We start from the raw sequence: 20,643 nt of genomic DNA on the forward strand, positions 1-20,643 counted from the left end.
CCTCCTGGCAGAAGTTGTGTTCCACTCACCAGAGGTCTTAAGATCCCGTCGGGGATCCTGTGTGGGTCCTTACGGGTGTCCGGAGACTCGGCGGGCAAGGAACCCCGGTGCTGCGGTCGACCGGAAGGGACTTTTGCCGGTATACTATCTTCTTAATGTGCTATTGAATTTAGTTTGCAAGAATTTTATTGATAACTTTTATTTTTGTGTTTATCGGGGGAATTTGGTATATAGTTGCTGCCATCTTTCTCTGGTTTGGGTGGAACTGACTTCATAGGATCAGTTTGTTAAGGAGTGATGTTGTAAGGTCTTTCTGAATGTCTGATATTATCTGGCAGTAAATACATCCATTCTTGGGCTTGTGTATATATACAGCTTATTACTGCTTTAATTTAAATGCTTCTTACAGATCTGCTAATTTATATCATCTTGATTTAGTTTTGCTGGGTCTTCTATGTCTAGGAATTTGTTCATTTCTTCTAGGTTTTACAGGTTTTTTAAAATATAATTTTCAAAGTATTCTATAGTGATCCTTTAGATTTCACTGGAATCTGTCATTACTTCTGCCTCGTGGTTTCTATTGCTATGAAGAGACACCATGACAACAGCAACTCTTATACAGAAAAGCATTTAATTGGGACTGGCTTACAGTTCAATGGAGTTCCCACTCCATTGTCATGATAGTAGGAAGCATAGCAGCACATGGACATATATGGTGCTGCAAAGGTAGATGAGAATTCTAAATTCAGATTGGCAAACAGCAGAAAGAGAATGAGACCCTGGGCCTAGCTTGAGCATCTGAGACCTCAGAGCCCAGCCCCAGAGACATCCTCCAGCAAAGCTATACCTACTCCAACAAGACCACATCTTCTAATAATGTCACCACATTATTAGTGTATGAAATAGGCCCTATGGCCATATTCCAAAACACCATATTCCATTCTCTGGCCCTTATAGACTTGTAGCCATATCATAGTCTCCATTGCCTGTCATAGTATCAGCACTGTTTAACGGTCCAAAGTTCAAAGTCTTTTTAGAGACTCACACAGTCTCTTAACTGTAATCCCCTGTAAATACAAATGAAAAAGCAAATCAGATACTTCCAACTTATAATGGCACAGGATACCCATTACCATTCCAAAAGGGTGGAAAGGGAACATAGTGAGGAAATACTGGATCAAAAGCCAAGTAGGCAAATTCCAAATTAAGCATATCCATGTCTGATGTCAGAATATTTTTCTAATCTCCAACTCCTTTCAGCTTTGTTGTCTACAACACACTTCTTTTTCTTGAGCTGATTCCACTCCCTGTTGCTTTCTTCAGCAGGTATTCCATGGCTCTGGCATTTCTAATATCTTGAGGTCTCTAAGGAAATCCAGGCTTCATCTTTACAGCTTCGTGTAATGGCCCCTCTGGCCTCCATGCAGGAATACCTCTGACACATGCCTATCCTCTTAGTCTCAGAGGTAGATTCTATAACACCTTTCTTGTATCCTTGACTCTAAACTCAGAACCACATGACCAAAGCCACTATCTTCTGCCACTTGCTAGGGTTAGAACATGACCCCCTCATTTAAATACATTTTCATCAGCTTTCTGCTTTTGGTTTCCTTCCCTGTCTAAGTTTGGCTGTCCTGGAATTCACTCCTTTGACCAGGCTAGTCTTGAACTCAGAGATCTGCCAGCCTCTACCTTCTTAGTACTGGAATTAAGGTGTACATCACTATGCCTAGCTCTAAGCTTTTCTTTAATTCCTTTTCACAAGTTGGAAGCTTAACTGGGTAGAGTCTTGCTCTGGTGTTACCACTTCCTCTATTCCACTTAGCATCAGGCTTTTCTTCAATCTGTTTGCACTACCTGGTGCTCCTTTTCTCCTCCACCTATACATTTTATATTTCTGTCTGCTCAGCTTGCTCCTTGTCATTATAGATCTACATAAGACTGGCTAGTAGTCAAAGCTAGGTTGATTGAAATTGTCCTCTGCCAAAACTGTTAATCCATAACTCTTAAATTTATCCTAAGGCAGATTTTCTAGACAAGGGCAGAAAGCACCCACATTCTTCACCAAAATATCACAAGAATGATCTCTAGGCCACATACTAATATTGTTCCCATCTGAAACCTGTTAGAGGGGCACAGTTCCAATCATTCTCACGACCACTGTCTCCCATGCTCCTAATAGTAAGGCCCCTTAAGGCCCACTTAAAGTAAAGTCAGTCTAAAGTCCTAAAGTGTTCAATACTTCTCCAAAGAAAAGCATGGTCAGGCCTTTCACAGTAATACCATAATTCCTGGTATCTAATAAAGGAAAGCATTTAATTGAGCCTGGCTTACAGTTCAGTTCTAGTCCATTGTCATCAAGGCAGGAAGCATAGTGGGACACAGGACACAGGCAGACATGCTGCAGAGTTAGCTGAGAGCTCTACATCTGGATCAGCAGACAGCAAGCAGAGAATGAGACCCTGGGCCTGCTTGTGCATCTTAAGACCTCAAAGCCTGCTCCACAGAGACATTTCCTCCAACAAAGCTACCCCTACTCCATCAAGGCCATACCTCCTAATATTATCACTCCCTATGGACCTATTTTCATTCAAAACACCACTACATCTCTCTTTTTTTATTTATAATTTTATTAATTTACAGTCCTCTCTTTTGATTAAATTTATTAAGATTGCCAATCTTAACTTTTCTTTCAGAGAATCAATTCAGTATATTCTTTTAAAGTCTTCATTAATTTCTAAGCTTATCTTTTGTTATTTCTTCTGCCAGCAGCATTTGGCTTGATTTTGTTATTCTGAGACTTGGAAGAATATCATTAATTTATTTGGGGGCTATAGGGAGTTGAGACAGGGTTTTACATAGCCCAAAGTGGCCTCAAACTCACTTTGTAAGTGAGGATAATCTTGACCTCCTAGTCCTCTTGCCTCCACCTCCCAGTTCTGAGATCACTGTGTGTGACTCACTCGTTATTTTTAACGTGAACGAATACTTGATAGCTGCAAACTTACACTTAGAACTGCCTTAACTGTATTGCAGACATGCTAATAAGTCGTGGGGCTGTTTTCATTTGCTTCTGAGAATTTCGTTCTGTCTTGAGAGAGGTCTCACTGTGTTGCTTTAGCTGCCTTAGAACTTTCTGTGTAGACTAGGCACTGGGGTTAAAGGTCTGTACCGCCACACTTGGATTTGATTCTAGGACATTTTTAATTTATTCCCTCACTCATTTCTTCGAGTACCACCAGTTGACCTAGAATTCATCAGTTCTTTTGTATTTGTTAAGCTTTCTTTGTAGCCTATAATTTTGTATGGAAGATTCCATGGACTGCTAAAAAGAATGTGTATTTTATATTTGTTAAATGGAATATTCTGTAGATAATGATAGGTCTAGCTGCTGCATGAGATAGTTTAACTTTTGTTTCTTTGTTGAATTTTAGTTTAAATAAAAGTAAGTTGAAGTAGCTGCCTGATTTTCCATGCCCTTTAATGTTTGTTTTATGAAAGACGTCCCAACACTTAGAATACACATATTTACAATTGTTGTATCTTCTTGATGTGTTGTTCCTTTTATTGTTATGTAGTGGTCTTTATCTTTTAAGTACTTTTGTCTTGAATAGCTGTACGAATTTAATTTTTATTCCTTTGACTCTTGGTCTGTGGATATCTTTTTCAGTGAGATGATTTGCTTTGGAGACAACAGAATAGCCAGGTGTTTTATAATGTAGGCAACTAGTTTGTCTTTTAAATGATGACTTGAGGCCTGTCTTGATTACTACCTTCAACAAGGCTGCACCTTTTAATTCTTCCTGAACAGTTCCATCGACTGGGGACCAAGCATTCATTAAGATTATGGTGTCTGTTATAAGACATTATGGCCAATGCCACTTATAGAAGAGTTTATTTGGGGCTTACAGTTTCAAGGGTTAGAATTCATGACCATCGTGGCAGGAAGCATGGCATCAGACAGGCATGGCACTGGAGCAGTAGCTGGTAATTTGAAACATAAATATGTGACAGAGAGAGCAGGATAGGAATGGCATGGACCTTTGGAACCTCAGAACCCACCCCTTCTGACATAACTCCTTCAACAAAGCCACACAGAATTCTTCCCAAATAATTCCACTAACTTGGGACCAAGCAGTCAAGTGTATAAGCGTACGGGTCACTCTCATTCAGACCACAAGTCTGTTTGCACTTAGGGCCAGTTTTGAGGCAGGTGTGCGGTTATTCATGGTTTGGGTTGTTTTTTCTAGTTGTTTGGAATACTGTTTATTTTTTTTTCCTTTCTCTTATTAGAATTGCTGCTTTACTGTGTTGGACAAAATGGATTTCTTCCTAGATTTGCTGTATTATAGCATGTTCTGTGACTTTAAAACCTCATGTGAACTTGAGTTCAACCTATAGAAAATGTTTCTCAAGTTAGACAAAGTATTTTCAGTTCTTGTTGCTAAAGAGTTCATAGAGGAGGGAATGTAGCTCAGTGGCAGAGCATTTGCCTAAGGTGCATGACAGCCAGGGTTTCATCCTTGGCAGCACTCAGACAAAGGAGATCCATGTGCTTTGTGGGCTTTACAATTTGAAACTCACTGTGAAAATACTGGTTTATTTTTGTTTCTGGATTGGTTGTATTTGTTTGTGTTTGGTTTTTTTTTTGGGGGGGGGGGTTGGTTTTGGTTTTTTGAGAGTTTTTTTTTTTTTAAGAAACTATAATTGCTTACTTTTTATGGTTCTTTCCCATGTCATGTTTTAATAATGTGCTTTAAATTTAAATTCTTGCCCAGGTTGTCCAGAGCTAGTTTTTGTAAGTCATGTAATACATCCTTGCCACTTCTATGTGCGGAAATATTCACAAATAAAAGATGCAACAATATTGGAGAAGAAGATGAAGCAAGTTTGCAATAAGAGCTTACACCTTGATCCTTCACACATTTTGGAACTAGGTAAAGATTACTCTAGATTATACTATAAAGTTTGTTTAAATACTGTAATATTTGGCCATTGGCCAACCTGTATAAACTTGCAAAAGTTTTTTTTTTCTTTTTATAATAGTCATATGAAAGTTTTAGAATTATTTAACATAAAGTATGTAGGTAAGTTAGCTAACTATTAAAATCAATGTTAATACATATTTGGAGTGTAACCGCTCTATTATAGAGTAAATTGCTTTTCAAATAACAAAGCCCATAACACCCTCTTTAGAATGAAGTATTGTTAAGATGACAGGTTCTAGCATACTACATTTCCCAAATTCACTGTGGTTTGAGCTAGTCTTGCAGTTTCTCTTTGTTCTGTTGGGATAGACAAGAAGTTAACCCTTTCCTGCCCATCATCCAGACCACAGCCAATGTTCTCCAACAAGACAGGTTTACAGAGAGAATAATAAATATATTAGTATACATAGGAACTATAGAAAATATGAAACTCAAGGAAAAGGCTAGATAGTTGAAGCTTAATCATGCCCTAGAGAAGAGAGAACCAGGGTGGGAGAGAAGCCAGAGCCAGTTATAAATTATTGCAAACAGAGTGTGTCTTCTGCAGTGAAGGCCTTCAGGTAATCTCTGAGTGCTGACCTTAGAACAGATGAAGAGCCTATATCAGCTATGTGACGACATCTTTACTGTCTTTTTTTTTCCTGGTGTTTAATTTTTTTTCTAGCTTTCTGACTATTGTTAGGAAGTTTAAGAGAGTCCTGTTCTTTGGGAAGTTCTTTTAGATAAAAGAACTTTGAGGAAATAGACTTCAGTTTTGCTCATGGGAAAATCCTAGGGAAGATTAGAAAGGCCTTGGTCCTGGAAGTTTGTTTTGCTTAGTATGCCAAAATGACACGTTTGACACACCATTTTCTGAGCCCCACATCTCAAATTTCCTATAGCAAAAGAACCTGCTCCATGTCAGGTATAATAATCCCAGCACTGGGGAGGCAGAGGCAGGCAGATCTCTGTGAGAGTTGGGGGCCAGCCTGGGCTACATAGTGGACAGGCCAGAACTACATAGTGAGACCTTGTCTCAAAACACAAACAACAAAACCAAGTCCATAGGATTATTGTGGAGAACAAGTGGATTCAAACACAAAAGGCTAAGAATATTAACAGCTCATAGGATACATTCACATTCAGGCCTCTTTCTTCATCTTTTTTCATGGACATTAATTTGAACTAAGTTCTTAGTTTATCCTCCCCTTCTCTGAATTACACTGTGTTAATTAGTGTTAATCAATTTTGTAATTTTTATGTAATACTATTCATTTTATCTTAATTTTAACTCACATTTACCAAGAGAAAGTACGTGTATCTTGTAAGCTAATATATTCATAGGGTGTGTGTGTATTAATAGTGAACTAGTGAGTGTGTGTGTGTGTGTGTATTAGTGATCTCTGAAAGACCTTCCTTTAGCTTTTTGATGGCAGGACAATTTCATTTGACTGTGCTAATGTAGTTTGTGGAGAAAAGCTCCTCACTGAGTAACAGCTTATACTTAATATGTCTTTAGCCTCTCAATTAGCTTATAAGTTACTGAAGTAAAGAAATTGCCATAATATATTGCCTTTTATTTTCATAGCACTTGACAGTACTGTATAATTAGTAAATCAATGAAATACAATTTCTTAGTTGGAAAACTCAGATACATATTTTAAGGTAGAGCTTTACTTGATTCTTTATTCATAAATGCTAATGATTTGTCTCTCCCATTATATAGGTGCAAGAATATTTGTCAACAGTATTAAGAATAGAATGTGGTGTCGAGGAATTATCACTGAAATAATTCCATCAAAAACTAAAAATATTAGAAAACCATGTAGTCCAACCAAATTCTCAGTCTGTGAAATTTCACTAATACAGATATTCATGGTAGATTTTGGAAATTCTGAAGTCCTGATCATCACAGGGTATGACTCTTTGTGATTATTGTGTGTTCTGGGCCTGCTTAGAAACATTTATGGGAAAGAGGATTAAAGGAAGGAAGGAAGTAATAAAGAACTGTCATCCTTCACTTCCTAGGCCTCTGCTCTATTGTATATTTGTCTTACAAATTAAGTTAAATGTTGTCCTTTATCAGTGTTACTAGAAGAGGAACTTGGAAAAGAGCTTTGTTTATGTGCTCCAGACGCACATCTGATGGTTTTTCAGAGCAGGGGCTGAATGTAGCTGATGTTTTTAAGTAAAGTACTAATACTTAGCTACAAGTGATTGGGTAAATTTTTTTAATCTTGCTGCTATAAATTCATTACAGGAAGTTTAAGTGTCGTGCTGTCTGACTCACTATAGGTATCCAAAACTCTGTTCTAAGTCTTAGAAAAAGAAACTGAAACAATCTTGTAGTGAGAGTCACTATTGTCTGTAGTATGGTTACTTTATTTAATGATCACGGCTTTATGAGTATATTCATTATCATTCAAGTTTAAACTGAATGAGTTGGTGAAAGTTCAAATAAAGGTAGCCAAGATTTAATTCTGAGTAGTAAAACTGTGTCTGCTTAAGAATTTAATGATTAATAAAATTATTAATAAAAAGTATTAATTTAAAATCTACATTTCTACAAGATTTAACTTTAGGTAGTTATCCTTAGACATATACATCTTGTAGAGAATAATAGGAATTTAAAGATTGAAACATTATTTTTTTTTATTTCTCTTTCTTGAGATAAGGCCTTTCTGTGCAGCACGGCCTGACCTGGAACTTACTGTATACACCAGGTTGGCCTCAAACCAGCACAGATCCATAAGCCTCTGTCCCTGCCCGTCTGCCCTCTGTTCTCTTGAGATTAAAGGCATGCATGACCACACCCAGTAAAACATTATTCTTACTATTACTTTTTCCTAGAGTTGGTGACACACATGAGGGACCAGAGCATGATGGTGAACAGCATATTACACTAAGTGACTTCTGTCTGCTTCTAAGGAAGTCTGAACCATACAGTGAAGAACTGTTGAAAGACATCCCACATTTAGCACACCTGTGCTCCTTGAAAGACATCGTCCCATACAATTCAGTAAGTGAGAGAGAAAGGGAGTCTCCCTCAAAGGCTGTTGGAGTTTTAGTTGTGTTGCCAGTGAAGTTGCTGATTTGGTCTGAAAGAACCAGTTAGCCTTGACAAACACATTCTGGTTATGAACTATTAGTGCCAATAAAAGTTGCCATAAGCCTCAGCTTCCATAACTAAAAATATTTGTAATGAAAATTTGAGCTCAATAAAGTTCATATGAACATAATAAAATATTCAAGTAAATACCACATTTTAGAGTCAATTTTGTAGAAAAAAAATCTGTTAGAAAATGGGATAGTATCTATTTCTATATATTCCCCCTCTCTGTATTTTATTCATAGCTCATGTTTGGAATTATTTGTGAATCTTTCCACCAAGAAATCTTAGGAACTAGAACTATATATAAAAGTATATGTGAGGCTGTTGTTGTGTTGGGAGGTCTGTGAAAGCAGGAGTTTGTGCCTTTGTTCATCACTATTCACAACGCTTAGCCACTCCTTCTGCCACAGAGCAGATAGTCAACAGATGGTGGGCAAAATAAATGAACAAATTCTCTTTTTTTAAGTAAAATGAGGCTGGAAGATGACTCAGTGGCTAAAAGTGCTTGCAGAAGACCAGAGTTCAGTTTCTAGCAACACATCAGAGATATGTTTTGTTTTTTTTGAGATAGATTTTCAAGTGGTCTACACTGACCTCCAACTCCCTGTATAGCCAGGGTGACTTCCTGCGTCTATCTTCTGAAACTAGAATTATAAAGTTTGTCCTCGTTTGATCTCTGCTGCTGTACTAAAACACTGGCCAAAAGCAACTTAAGGCCAAAAGTGTTTCTTTGACTTGTATTTTTAGCTCACAATTTGTCATTGCGGGAACTCAGAACAGGAACTGCAGACAGGAACCTGAATGTAGAACTGCTTGCTATTCCAGGCAGCATTACCTCTGACTAGAGAACTCACTCAAGCTAAGGAAGTGCATGGAAGCAGGAATCGTGGAAGATTCTGGTGCTGTTTGCTAGCTAGTTCACTCACAGGCTTATGATTACCCAAGACCAACTGCCTAGCAGTAGTGCTGACCACAGTAGGACGGATCCTCCTACATTAATGAAGGCAGTATTTAATATACATGCTATCAGATCAAACTGATTTAGGTAATCTGAACTGAGGTTTCTCCTCCCTTAACACTAAGGTGTGCCAAGTTTACCACACTAATCAGGATGGGTACATGACTACTCCTAATTAATGTGGTCCTGGGATTATCCAGGCAAGTACACTGCCAGCTGAGCTACATTCCTAGCACCAAAGAAATTTTATTTCTTTGGTATCCATTATTTAGTCTGTTATACTGTCACAGTACTGGAGTCTTAAAGTATACATTCAGAATTGCCTTTTGAAGTTCTGTAATTTAAGTGGAAAATTCATATGAAACATACTTTCAAGTCATTATAGTTTTCATTAATATTCTTTTTTAGCCAGGTGTGGTAATGCATACCTTTAATCCTGCACTTGGGATGCAAAGGCATGTAGATGACTGTGAGTTCGAGGCCAGCCTGGTCTACAAAGCAAGTTCCAGGACAGCCAGGACAGAGAAACCCTGTCTTGAAAAACATACATATATTTAAACATATATGTATATATTAATTTTTAGATATTTTATATTATGTGTATGAATGTTTTGCCTCCATGTCTGTACGTATGTACCTGATGCCTGTGAAGGTGCCAGAGTCCCCTGGAGCTAGAGTTACAGATGGTTATGACTCACCGTCTGGGTGCTAAGAATCTTATCCCAGATGCCAGAGCAGCAAGTGCTCCATCCAGACCACTGAGCCGCTTCTCCAGCCCTCAATTTTTATACTATTCGAAAGTGACTTATAAACTTATACATGTCTTAAGGTTGTTTCTTTAGATTGTAGATATCTACCTTGTACATAGATAGACTGCTCTTGGTTCACTGCCTCAGCTGATTCCTAAATGCATATGGTTGGTTCAGTGCCTTTACTTTAAGTCGTAGGCCAGCTGGTATACCCAACTACATCCACACTAACTTTAGAGCTAACTATAATTACTAACCACTTTGGAACTTTATTTTTCCCATAGACTGAGGGCTGGGAAAAGGAGGCAAAAGTGGAATTTTTGAAAATGGTAAATAAGAAGGCTGTCTTAATGAAAGTTTTTGGAGAAGAAGATGATGTCCTTATTGTAGATCTGCAGAAACCACCAACAAATAAAATCAGCAGTGATATGCCTGTGTCTCTCAGAGATGCATTGGTTTTTATGGAACTGGCAAGGTAAGTGACTTGTTAAAACTTAAATATTCAATATTTAAGTTCTAGAGGCTGAAGATATTATGAGTTAGAGTGCTAGTTGCTCTTGTCGAACACAATGCCACCTTCTGTTGTCCTCAAATAACAGACACACATGTGGCACAGATATTTACATGCACGCAAAATACTTAGAAACATAAAAGTAAATCTCTTTTGAAAGATTATAGCTATAAATAGGAAAAGAGGGTTTGGGAGTTTTGTTGTTTGTTTGTTTTTCGAGACAGGGTGTCTCTGTGTGGCCCTGGCTGTCCTGGAACTCACTCTGTAGACCAGGGTGACCTCAAACTCAGAGATCACCTGACTCTGCCTCCAAATGCTAGGATTAAAGGTGTATGCCAACACTGCCAGTGAAAAGAAGAGTTTTAAAAATAATGGAATCTGGCCTAGGGATGTAGTTGACTTGTTAGAGTGCCTGCCTGGTACGCATAAACTCTGGATTCAATCCCTCGCACCATATGAACAGGCATGGCACATCACCATAATCCTAGCACTCAGGAGGAAAAGGAAGGAAGATTAGAAATACAACACTGCCCTTGCCTATAGAGCAGGTTCAAAGCCAGGCTTGGCTATATGAGACTCTGTCATGAATGGTGATTATGATAAAAATTATAGGCTTGTGCTAGAGAGATGCTCAGTGGTTAAGAACATATGCTGTTTTTAGAGAGGACTCTGGTTCAGTTCCCAGTACCCACATGGTGGCTCAAAACCATCTGTAACTACAGTTCCAGGGGACCTGACTCTTTTCTTCTGATGTCTGAGGGCACCAGGCATGCATGTGCTGTATACATATGCATATAGGTAAAACATTCATGCACATAAAATAAGTCTAAAGAGTTATCATAAATGAACTTTAGTATGTTCTTAGTGGTTTCAAAACATTGCTATCATGCTGTCTATAGATACTTGTTTGTGAAAATTACATTTAGTTTGCTTTAAGAAGTAAGAAGTTATGGCAACCTAAAATAGAAGACTGGGGAAATGGTTCCGTGAATAAAGGTGCTTGTCACACACGCTGAAGGGACTGAGTTCTAATACCCAGACCCAGAATAAAATAACCGCACATCACAAGCATCTAATCTTAGTGCTCCTAGGGCAGGATGGGTGGCAGAGGCAGGAGAACCCTTAGAAGCTCACGGGCCAGCAAGCCTGACAGACACAGAAGAGGAGATCTTAGCTGAGGTTAAACTCTGACCTCCACTCATGCACCATGAGCACCTTAATTTTCACACATATGTTACACACACACACACACACACACACACACACACAAATAGAGTAACTTAAAATAGAAAGTATGTATAATTACTAAACATATTTGGCATTCTGTAAGTTTCATAAAAAGCTATTTAGTTCCATGAATTGTAATTTAACTGTTCCTGACTTACATTATGTAGCCTTTGGAATGAGTTCATATCACTACTCTAAGTGATACTAAGATGACTTAAGTAACTATGGAGACAGCAGAAGATCCTAGCTAGTGTTGTGTGACTCCAGAGATGACCCACATAGGTTTCCTTTAGAAGAGTAAAGGCAGAGAGCAGTGAGCTGGTCCCACCTCAGCACCTCCACAGCCCACAGAAGCCGTGACATGCTTTTGACCAGTCTCAGCTCCAGAGTCCTCTGATAGAAATCTGAGCGTTTATTACAGGGCTAAATAAGTGGAAACCATGCCAAGTTATAAGTTAGAGAAACATTGAAAGTGGTATACTTTTGGTAAATAAGTCAATGTTTATACAAGCCCAAAACCATTCTAAGAATTGGTTTGCTTATTATGCTTTTAATTAGGTTTAGGTCACAATCACCAAGAAGTCACAGTGAAAAAAATACAACTTTATGCTATCATCCACCCATTTTGCCTGAAGAGATGACTGAAGTTTCAGTCATGGTTTGCCATATAAATAGTCCTACTGATTTTTATCTTCAGCTGGTAAGTATACACTTTTTAAAAAAGATTTTTAAATAGAAATGTTTAACAAAATAAATACAAATTAATCAAGTCTTCTGTACGTTTAAACTTCTTAGAAGCTGCAACTATAAACAACAGGAAGTTCACTGGGCTTATGACAAGTAAAAATCTTTCTCCTACAAGTTAGTGAAATAAAGGTAGAAAAGGATAAGAGTGGTACTTATGTGTGAGTGTTTCTTGCTTCTCTATAGACAAGAGACTGGGAAAGCTAATTCCAACCAGGAAGATCTAAGAACTGTTATTACTAACTTCAAAGTAGAGTAAACCTTCTTAGATTGAGCTTGGGATGTGTGATTGATAAATCAGTTTAGACAGCTAATAAAACAGCAGGCTTGTCATTGGTCTCTCATTGGTTTATATGAATTAGTTCATATATAAACCATAGTCTTTCTGTGAAGTCATCACTAATATCACAGAAAGACTGTGGTTGGGGCTAAAGATGACTCAGCATTGAAGAGTACTGGTTGTTCTACCAGGGACCCACATGTTGGCTCACTGCAATTTCATTTCCATGGGATCTAATGCTCTCTTCTGGCCTTCCATGGGATTAAACATGCAAGTGGTGCACAAGTATGAATACAGGCAAAACACGTATGCACACATAAATACTGTGATAAAGATGCTACTGCCTCTATTAGATGCAGAGTCTGATCACATAGATAAAACATCTTTTTTCCACACAACTCTGAAAATATACATTCTGGCTTGGACTGGGCCATGTTGCTTCAGAGCCTGCCATCTCCAATGTAGCACCACTTTCTGGTTGCCTGCATGATGAATGGAAGCTCCTAGACTTGTAATAAATAGGACATGCATTTCTTTTTCTTCCAATGTCTTTTTGTTTTGATAGATAAGCATAATGTTAATTTACTATTTTAACATTTTTAATTAAAATTTTTTGAGAACTTTATAATTGAGTACTAATATCATTTCTACTCCTCTCTCTACCCACTCCCACTCATCCCATGGTCTCCCATGCCCTCTGAAATTCATAACCTCCTCTTCTTTTATTATTGTTACACACAAAAATACAGCCTGCCAAGTCCACTTGGTGTTGTTCTATGTGTGTGAGATTTTATGAGTGCACCTTGCCCCTCATATAGAGAAGACACTGTATCATAGCCGATACCCTAGGCTCCTGACTCTTACAATCTTTCTGCCACCTCTTCCACAATATCGCCTGCACATTAGGTATAGGGATTGTGTTGTAGGTATATTATCAATTGAAAGGCTGTTTGGAAAAACCATAGGAAGACATAATATTTTGTTATTTTATATGTACAGGGATATATATATATATATATATATTTGAATGAATTTATGCCACTTGCAATGAAAATATTCCCCTAAGAGCCATAAGCTGTCTTAACAGAAACCCCAATACTATATACATAGGAAACCACCTTGGAGTTGTAGGTCAGGACTGTAGTAAGACTCTGTCTCAAAAAAGGGGGGAGGGACTTGTGAATTTGCTGTATTCTTAAGTAAAATAGGTTTCATTTATTAAACTTTAGGCTATATTTGGTATGGTCTGAAAATACTGTTTTTGAAATTCCTATACTTCCCTCTCCCCTAATCAAGGGTATTTGATTAGTTCTCCAAATGCCAGTTATTAATATTAGGAAAGTTTGTTTCTTTGAGGAAAGATCTTGCTATTTGTCCTTGGATGTCCTGGAACTCAGTATATAGTCCAAGCTAGCCTCAACTCCTAGAGATCTGCGTGCCTCTGCTTCCTGAGTCCTGGGATTACAGTTGTGCACCAGTTCTTTTGCATTTTAACTTGAGGGAATTACCAACTTATTTTAAAACTGCTAGGTAAATGATAAGGAAGTAGATATCAGACATCAAAGATACCAGACTAATTCGTGAGCACAAAAAAAAAGGTATTACTGTTTGATGAGAGACATCAGAATCATGATCAGAGTTATGCTTTAATTTTAGCATTCTAATAGTGGGTTGTAAGTATTGTATCTTCCAGTGTATTTGAGCATGCATGATCATACAAAATCACCAGCAAAAAGAGGGTTGGCTGAGATCCATCAAACTTGTGGATGTTGTAGTTACTTTGCGGGAAGTACAGCAAGTATACTCTGCTCAAAGGAAGAATAAATAATAATATAAGAGTGCTGGCAAGATGGCTCTTTAGATAAAGAAACTTGCTACCAAGCCTAACAACCTGAAATTGATCGAGGAAGCCATATGATAAAAGGAGAGAACTGACTTCTGCAAGTTATGCAGCCTCCACAGGGACGGTATAAGGATGTAACCACATTAACCCAGAAGGTGGAAAATTCTGTGGAAAAAGGGCTTTGATGGTTCTTATTCATTATGCAAATGTGGAGGTCAGAGGACAACTTGCCAGAATTGGTGCTCTCCCCCCGCCCCCACCATGTGGGTCCTAGAAAACTCAAGAGTTAACAGCAAAATTGTCAGGCTTCTCAGCAAGCACCTTTGCCTACTGAGCCATCTCGGTGATCCAGAAGAGGTTGTTTTTTAAGATTGATTTCTACTATTTTAATTTTATATATGTGGGGTGTGCTTGTAAGTATAAGTGATAAGGGAGGCCAGAAACTATGGATCCTCTTGAATCTGGAAGTTCAGGTGATTGTAAGCTACTTGACATGATTGCTGGAACAGAACTTGGGGCCTCCCCAAGAGCAACATGCAGTCTTAACCACTGAGCCATCTGTCCAGCCCCAACTCTGAAAAATATTTTGAAAAGAGGGCTGTGCTAGTTTGTAGAGTTTGTTTATGAATTCTAGAGATAGCAGCCAGAAAAATAATATAATCTTGGATTGCATAATCATTTGGATCATTTAGAGAAAACTAAATATAACTTAGAAACATGAGTAGAAACATTTACTGAAGCAAAATGAGAGTTAATGGGAAAATAGTGGTCACTAAATTGTGCATTCAGAGGTTTGGAGAGACTTAAAAGCACTGGCTGCTTTCCAGAGGACCTGGGTTTATTTTCCAGTACCTACATGGTGGCTCACAATCATCTGAAACACCAATTGCAGGAGAATCTAATGCACTCTTCTGGCCTCATGGGTATCATGCATGCACGTGGTGCACATACATACATACATGCATACATACAAGCAACATACACATAAAATAAAAATAAATCTATAAATTTTATGTACAGTATGACTAAGTTTTGCTAAACACAAAAGTTTGAGTATATGTGTATGGACACAGACATAATCTAGATGAACATACAGTAAGTTACTTTGTTGAATGGGATCTTAGTTTTGTTTCTATCTACACATAGTAATTTTATACTGGTTCTGAATGAAATAGGTTCAAAAGAAATTATATAATACCAGATTGATCTATATCTAATGTCAGTTAATGTTTATGAATTTCTGAGCAGTACATGTAATAAATTCAACATTTGAGCCTCCATTTTCTATTAAACTGCAGTGTCATATCCCTTTTTCCTCAGATGGAAAACCTGGACTTTTTATCTCTTTTAAAAACAATTGAAGAATTCTATAAAGGTGAAGATGGAGAAAATCTGGAAATCCTTTGTCCTCTTCAGAATCAAGCCTGTGTAGCTAAATTTGAAGATGGAATTTGGTATCGTGCAAAAGTGATCGGTAGGAAAGTGCTTGTTATTTCCACAGGGAAATGTACACCAGAGCAAGCATCACCTGCACTGTTAGAAAGCAAATCATGGAGGTGTTATCTGCTGCTACCATGTGCCCTGTCATATGTCTTTAGAAGGCATGATAACTTCAGAAGGTCAATCTCTGGCTACTTAGAGTTTGATTTGCTTGATTAGAAATTAACCATTGGGAATCTGGCGAGAAAACCAGTATAGAAGGTGCAGAGCATCAAAACCCATTCTTTGAACCTTGGCTGCCTCTACCTTCATCTGTTTCTTGCTGGTTTTTGTTTGCTTGCTTGTTAAGATGCAAATCTCTTAGCTTCCTTTCTGAATTACTGTATTCCTCTCTCTTAGGGAATTACTTTATTATTTAAATTTCCCTATCTTACTGAACATTTTCTTTCTTTCTTCCTTCCTTCCTTCCTTCCTTCCTTCCTTCCTTCCTTCCTTCCTTCCTTTCTGTCTTTCTGTCTTTCTTTCTGTTTTTTCAAGACAGGGTTTCTCTGTGTAGCCCTGGCTGTCTTGGAACTCACTTTGTAGACCAGGCTGGCCTCAAACTCAGAAATCCGCCTGCCTCTGCCTCCCAAGTGCTGGGATTAAAGGCGTGTGCCACCACACCCAGCACTGAACATTTTCTACACTCTCCTTAAGTGAATTTAATTCAGTTCAACAATAATAGAATTAGAGCTAAGCATGATAGGATTACAATGTTACACCTGTAATCCCAGCACTGAGGAAGCAGAAACAGGAGAATCATTTCAAAGTCATTCTCAGCTACATCACAAAATCAAGGCTACTCTGAGCTGTTTTGAGTGTATATATGTCTCAGAAACAACAAAATACTCCAAAATGAACTGATGTAAAAATTGAAAGTAAAGCCAGGTGTGTGGCCCTGCCTGTAGTTCCAGCTGCTAGGGAAGCTGAGGCAGAGGGGTTCAGGGTCTGAGTGGCTTATAAAAACCTTGTCTAAAAATGCAGAGCATTAGCCAGATATGTGCCAGACTTTTGCTTCAATTTCCAAAACCACAAAAATAATATAAACAAATAGGGGTTGGAGATTAGAGATTTCTGAAAAGGGAGGTATTGGCAACAAACGGTGTGTGGTTGCTCCCAGCCTATGGCTATGAAAGAACAATTATATATGAAGCCATTGGGTTTTGGAAGTTAGACACACCATAAGCAGTTTAGCCTGGTATATTATGTTCTGGGTTTTGGTTTGGTTTGGTTTTACCTCAGAAAACTCATGTCAGGACTTGGTCCTCAGTGCAGCAGTATTGGAAGGTAGAGCCTAGTGGGAGATTTGGGGAGTCATGAGAGCAGAGCTTTTCTTGGAAGAGTGGACTCTTGCTCTGGATTAATTACCAAGGGAGTGGGTGATTTCAGAGCAAGGCTGCCTCTCACTGCCTCTTTAGCATGCACTCACTTGCCCTTCCACTTCATCATGAGTTGAAAGTCCTTACCAGAAACTAAGTAGACATGTAGCCATGTGCCATGGTGTTGAACTTTTTCACTATCTGTATATGTATTTTCTACATTCTCCTCAAGTCAAAAAATTAAATTGAATTCACAAAATAATAAAATTAGAACTGTGCATGGTACTACATAGACTATTATCCCAGTACTTGGGATTTGGAGCCTCTAGAACAGTGAGCTACACATACCACTGTCTTTATAGGGTACACTGTCAGTTACTCTGTTATAGCAAGAGAAAAATGGGCTAGGTCCTGTTGAATTTCAGTGTCTGTAGGTATGTACCTTTTTATTAAAAGGATTAAGTTTAGTTTGGCACTGTTTAAAATGTTTTCCCATTAACCTAAGAACCTAACTAGCTACTACCAAAACAGAAAATTTCAAATCCTATATGAAAATTATTTAATCTTCCAAATTAAATTTTCTATCCTCAGTCATCAATGGTTTTAATTCAGTTAGTAGTTAGTGCCTTAAGCTAGCTAAACTTTTTTCAGATACAATTCTTTTGAATGTCTTTGTGTTGCTATAACTAAGCATCACAGACTGTGCTGCTTATAAGCAGTAGAAATACTGTTCACACTTCTGGAGTCTCAGAAGTCTGAGGTCAAGGCATGGAATGGTGAGGGTCTGGTCTCCCTGCTCTTTGTTGCACTGTTCATTCAGACAGCGCAGATGCCTTTTCCTTAACTAGCAGGAGGATAAGAACGAGTCAGTGTTCCTCAATTCAGCCATTTGACACAGGCACCTAGGTCCATTCACTAGAGCAGAGACTTACGGCTCAGCCACCTCTCTCGTTGCATTGGGACTAAGCGTCAATGTGAATTTGGGAGGGAACAAAATTATTTAAACACTAGAAGAAAAATACTAATGTAATTATCTTAACAAATACATGTGGAATAAATGAACCTTCTACATCTTTAAGGTATTGGCAACTACTTTTAAATTAAGATTATTGGCTTCAAATCCTTCCTTTGTTGAACAGTGGGGCTCTGTAAGGACTAACATTGGAGGAAAGTTGGGCCAGTCTTCATGATGACTTTGAGGGTTAACATGAAAATCTACGTATGACTCAGTGGGTCTGTCTTCCTGCATCTCCCACAGCACCACTAAATGTCACACTGAAGACTGTACTAGGTAACTGATTTGTTGGTTCAGTTTGATATTTTAGCATCTGTTACATCTATAGTTTCATCTCCTTTTCAAATACAGTTACTTTTTAATTCTCGAAACTGGAGGGGTTTGTTTTTCTTTTATTTGACATTTCTTATAATCTTTAATGCTTCTCTCAAGGCCCCAGTTCCAGGTGTTACACATTTGTTTGTACTCTGAGAGATCTTTGAGATCACTTATAGCTCTTTTGTCTTCTCTCCATGCTCGTATCAGTGTTTTAAAGTTCATGTCTATAGATATTTTCCTTGCTAAGCTGTAAAGTAGACTCTAATTCTAGGTTGATCTTATGACAGTTTTTAATCTACATTATTTTCTTTTAATTTACATATTTTCCTAAGACTTCAGAATTTCCGTATGGTTAGGCTTTTAGGATATTCTTAGTTTTGATGTACTTTTAAACCATGGAGTCCTCCTCCCATTTTTTTTTTCCAACTAGTAGTGCTTAATCTGTAGGAGTGCTACACATTTGTTGTTCTGGAACACATTTCACCTGGCAGTACACTTCATTCTTCTCCTGATTTCTGGATCCTGTGTTCATCACTTGAGTTTCCTTCTCTGTTTTGGTGCTACCATCCTACATTGTTTTGCTCAGAAAAAGGAAAGAATAAATGAGAGGTAAATATGAGACAGCCTGCCTACTGGCTCTCTTCTCATGTGTGCTTGATATTTGGGTAAAGAAACAATGCTGTTGGTTAAGTTTCATACTCAGGCTTTCTATAGTTTAAAACTACATCTCAATCAGAGTCTTAAAGAAGAATAAAAATAATAGTGCTGAAACAATTGGGAATTCTAGCCTAGGGATGCACATAGGAAACTGGGAGATTCCCCACATTCTTGACTTACACCTATGACAATAGGCACCATCTCAGCTCTAATGGATGTTTACTACCTGGGACTAACCAGTGCTCTGCCACCTGCTTCTACTTTTCCAAAAGTCGGTAATTCTGGGTTGCTTCCTCTGGTAATACTGTGTTACTGCATCAGTCTTTCAGTTTTGAAATGATAGAGAAAATTTCATAGCCTTGTATGTGTGGTTAAGAAGTATAAAGTCTCTACCATCCATTGGGGGTGATTTCATAAAAGTCAGTTTTTCTTATTCAAGTTTCTACATAATTGAACTTCCCAAAGGAAAACAAGACTAACAGAGAGACCTGCTAAGTTTGTGATTCTTCATTTCATAACTTTTAAGGATTGCCTGGACATCGGGAAGTAGAAGTTAAATATGTGGACTTTGGTAATACTGCAAAAATAACACTTAAAGATATGCGGAAAATAAAGGATGAGTTTTTGGAACCCCCAGAGAAGGTAATTTACCTGTTACAAACACTTCAACTAGGCTATTAGCCCAAAATGAAATCGTTTTCTACATAGAAATGCCATGTTAATGACTGTTGTTGTCTGTAAGCAGTGCCTGATACAAGGACTATAGACAAAGTGCTACTTTATACCTAAAGTACTCTGAGATTTAAAAACACGGTATGGACCTAGAAGTTAGAGCACTTGCCTAGTATGTCAAGGCCCTGGGTTCAGTCCCAAGGTCTGTAATAATAATAAAAGGTATGTGTTGCCAAATAAATATAAACCTTTAATAAAAGTGTATTTTGGTCATAAGTACTTATTAGTTTGGAGCTTTTCATTCATCATCATGCGCTCATGTCATGTGTTAAGAGTTTCAATTTTTTGACATATTGAGTTATAAAACTCATCTCAGAAGTACTTCTACTATTGTTTAATTTCTGTGTAAATCACCAAAGGTCTATAATAGAAAGAGAAATGTGGAAAATATGTAAAATACTTAACCATAATGATCTCAATGGAGTAGGATAAGAAGGAGGCTTATTTTTAACTTATCTTCTCTTGTTACTTAAATTTTTACTAAGATATCTTTTTAAAAGATTTTTGTTGCCGGCAGTGTGCACGCCTTTAATCCCAGCACTTGGGGCAGAAGCAGGCAGATTTCTTGAGTTCGAGGCCAGCCTGGTCTACAGAGTGAGTTCTAGGACAGCCAGGGCTACACAGAGAAACCCTGTCTCGGGAAAAAAAAAATTGTCACTTTAGTCTCTTTTTAAAATGCATTATGTCTTACTTTATTTTGTATGTCTGTGTACATACATCACAGTACTCATG

The 20,643-nt window shown here is 37.9% G+C and overlaps 1 protein-coding gene across 1 annotated transcript in view; it reads left to right on the forward strand.

The window, feature by feature from the left end:
• Rnf17 (ring finger protein 17) overlaps nucleotides 1-20,643 on the forward strand; it is a 113,070-nt gene that overhangs the window by 43,627 nt on the left and 48,800 nt on the right. Inside the window, exons 12-18 of the mRNA XM_021182183.1 lie at nucleotides 4,779-4,937; nucleotides 6,694-6,883; nucleotides 7,818-7,986; nucleotides 10,071-10,261; nucleotides 12,083-12,224; nucleotides 15,712-15,865; nucleotides 19,706-19,821. Coding sequence (XP_021037842.1) covers nucleotides 4,779-4,937; nucleotides 6,694-6,883; nucleotides 7,818-7,986; nucleotides 10,071-10,261; nucleotides 12,083-12,224; nucleotides 15,712-15,865; nucleotides 19,706-19,821 — 1,121 coding nt within the window. The remainder of the gene's footprint in view (nucleotides 1-4,778; nucleotides 4,938-6,693; nucleotides 6,884-7,817; nucleotides 7,987-10,070; nucleotides 10,262-12,082; nucleotides 12,225-15,711; nucleotides 15,866-19,705; nucleotides 19,822-20,643) is intronic.

The sequence above is a fragment of the Mus caroli genome, chromosome 14 (genome assembly GCF_900094665.2).
Source record: "Mus caroli chromosome 14, CAROLI_EIJ_v1.1, whole genome shotgun sequence".
NCBI classification, from domain to species: domain Eukaryota; kingdom Metazoa; phylum Chordata; class Mammalia; order Rodentia; family Muridae; genus Mus; species Mus caroli.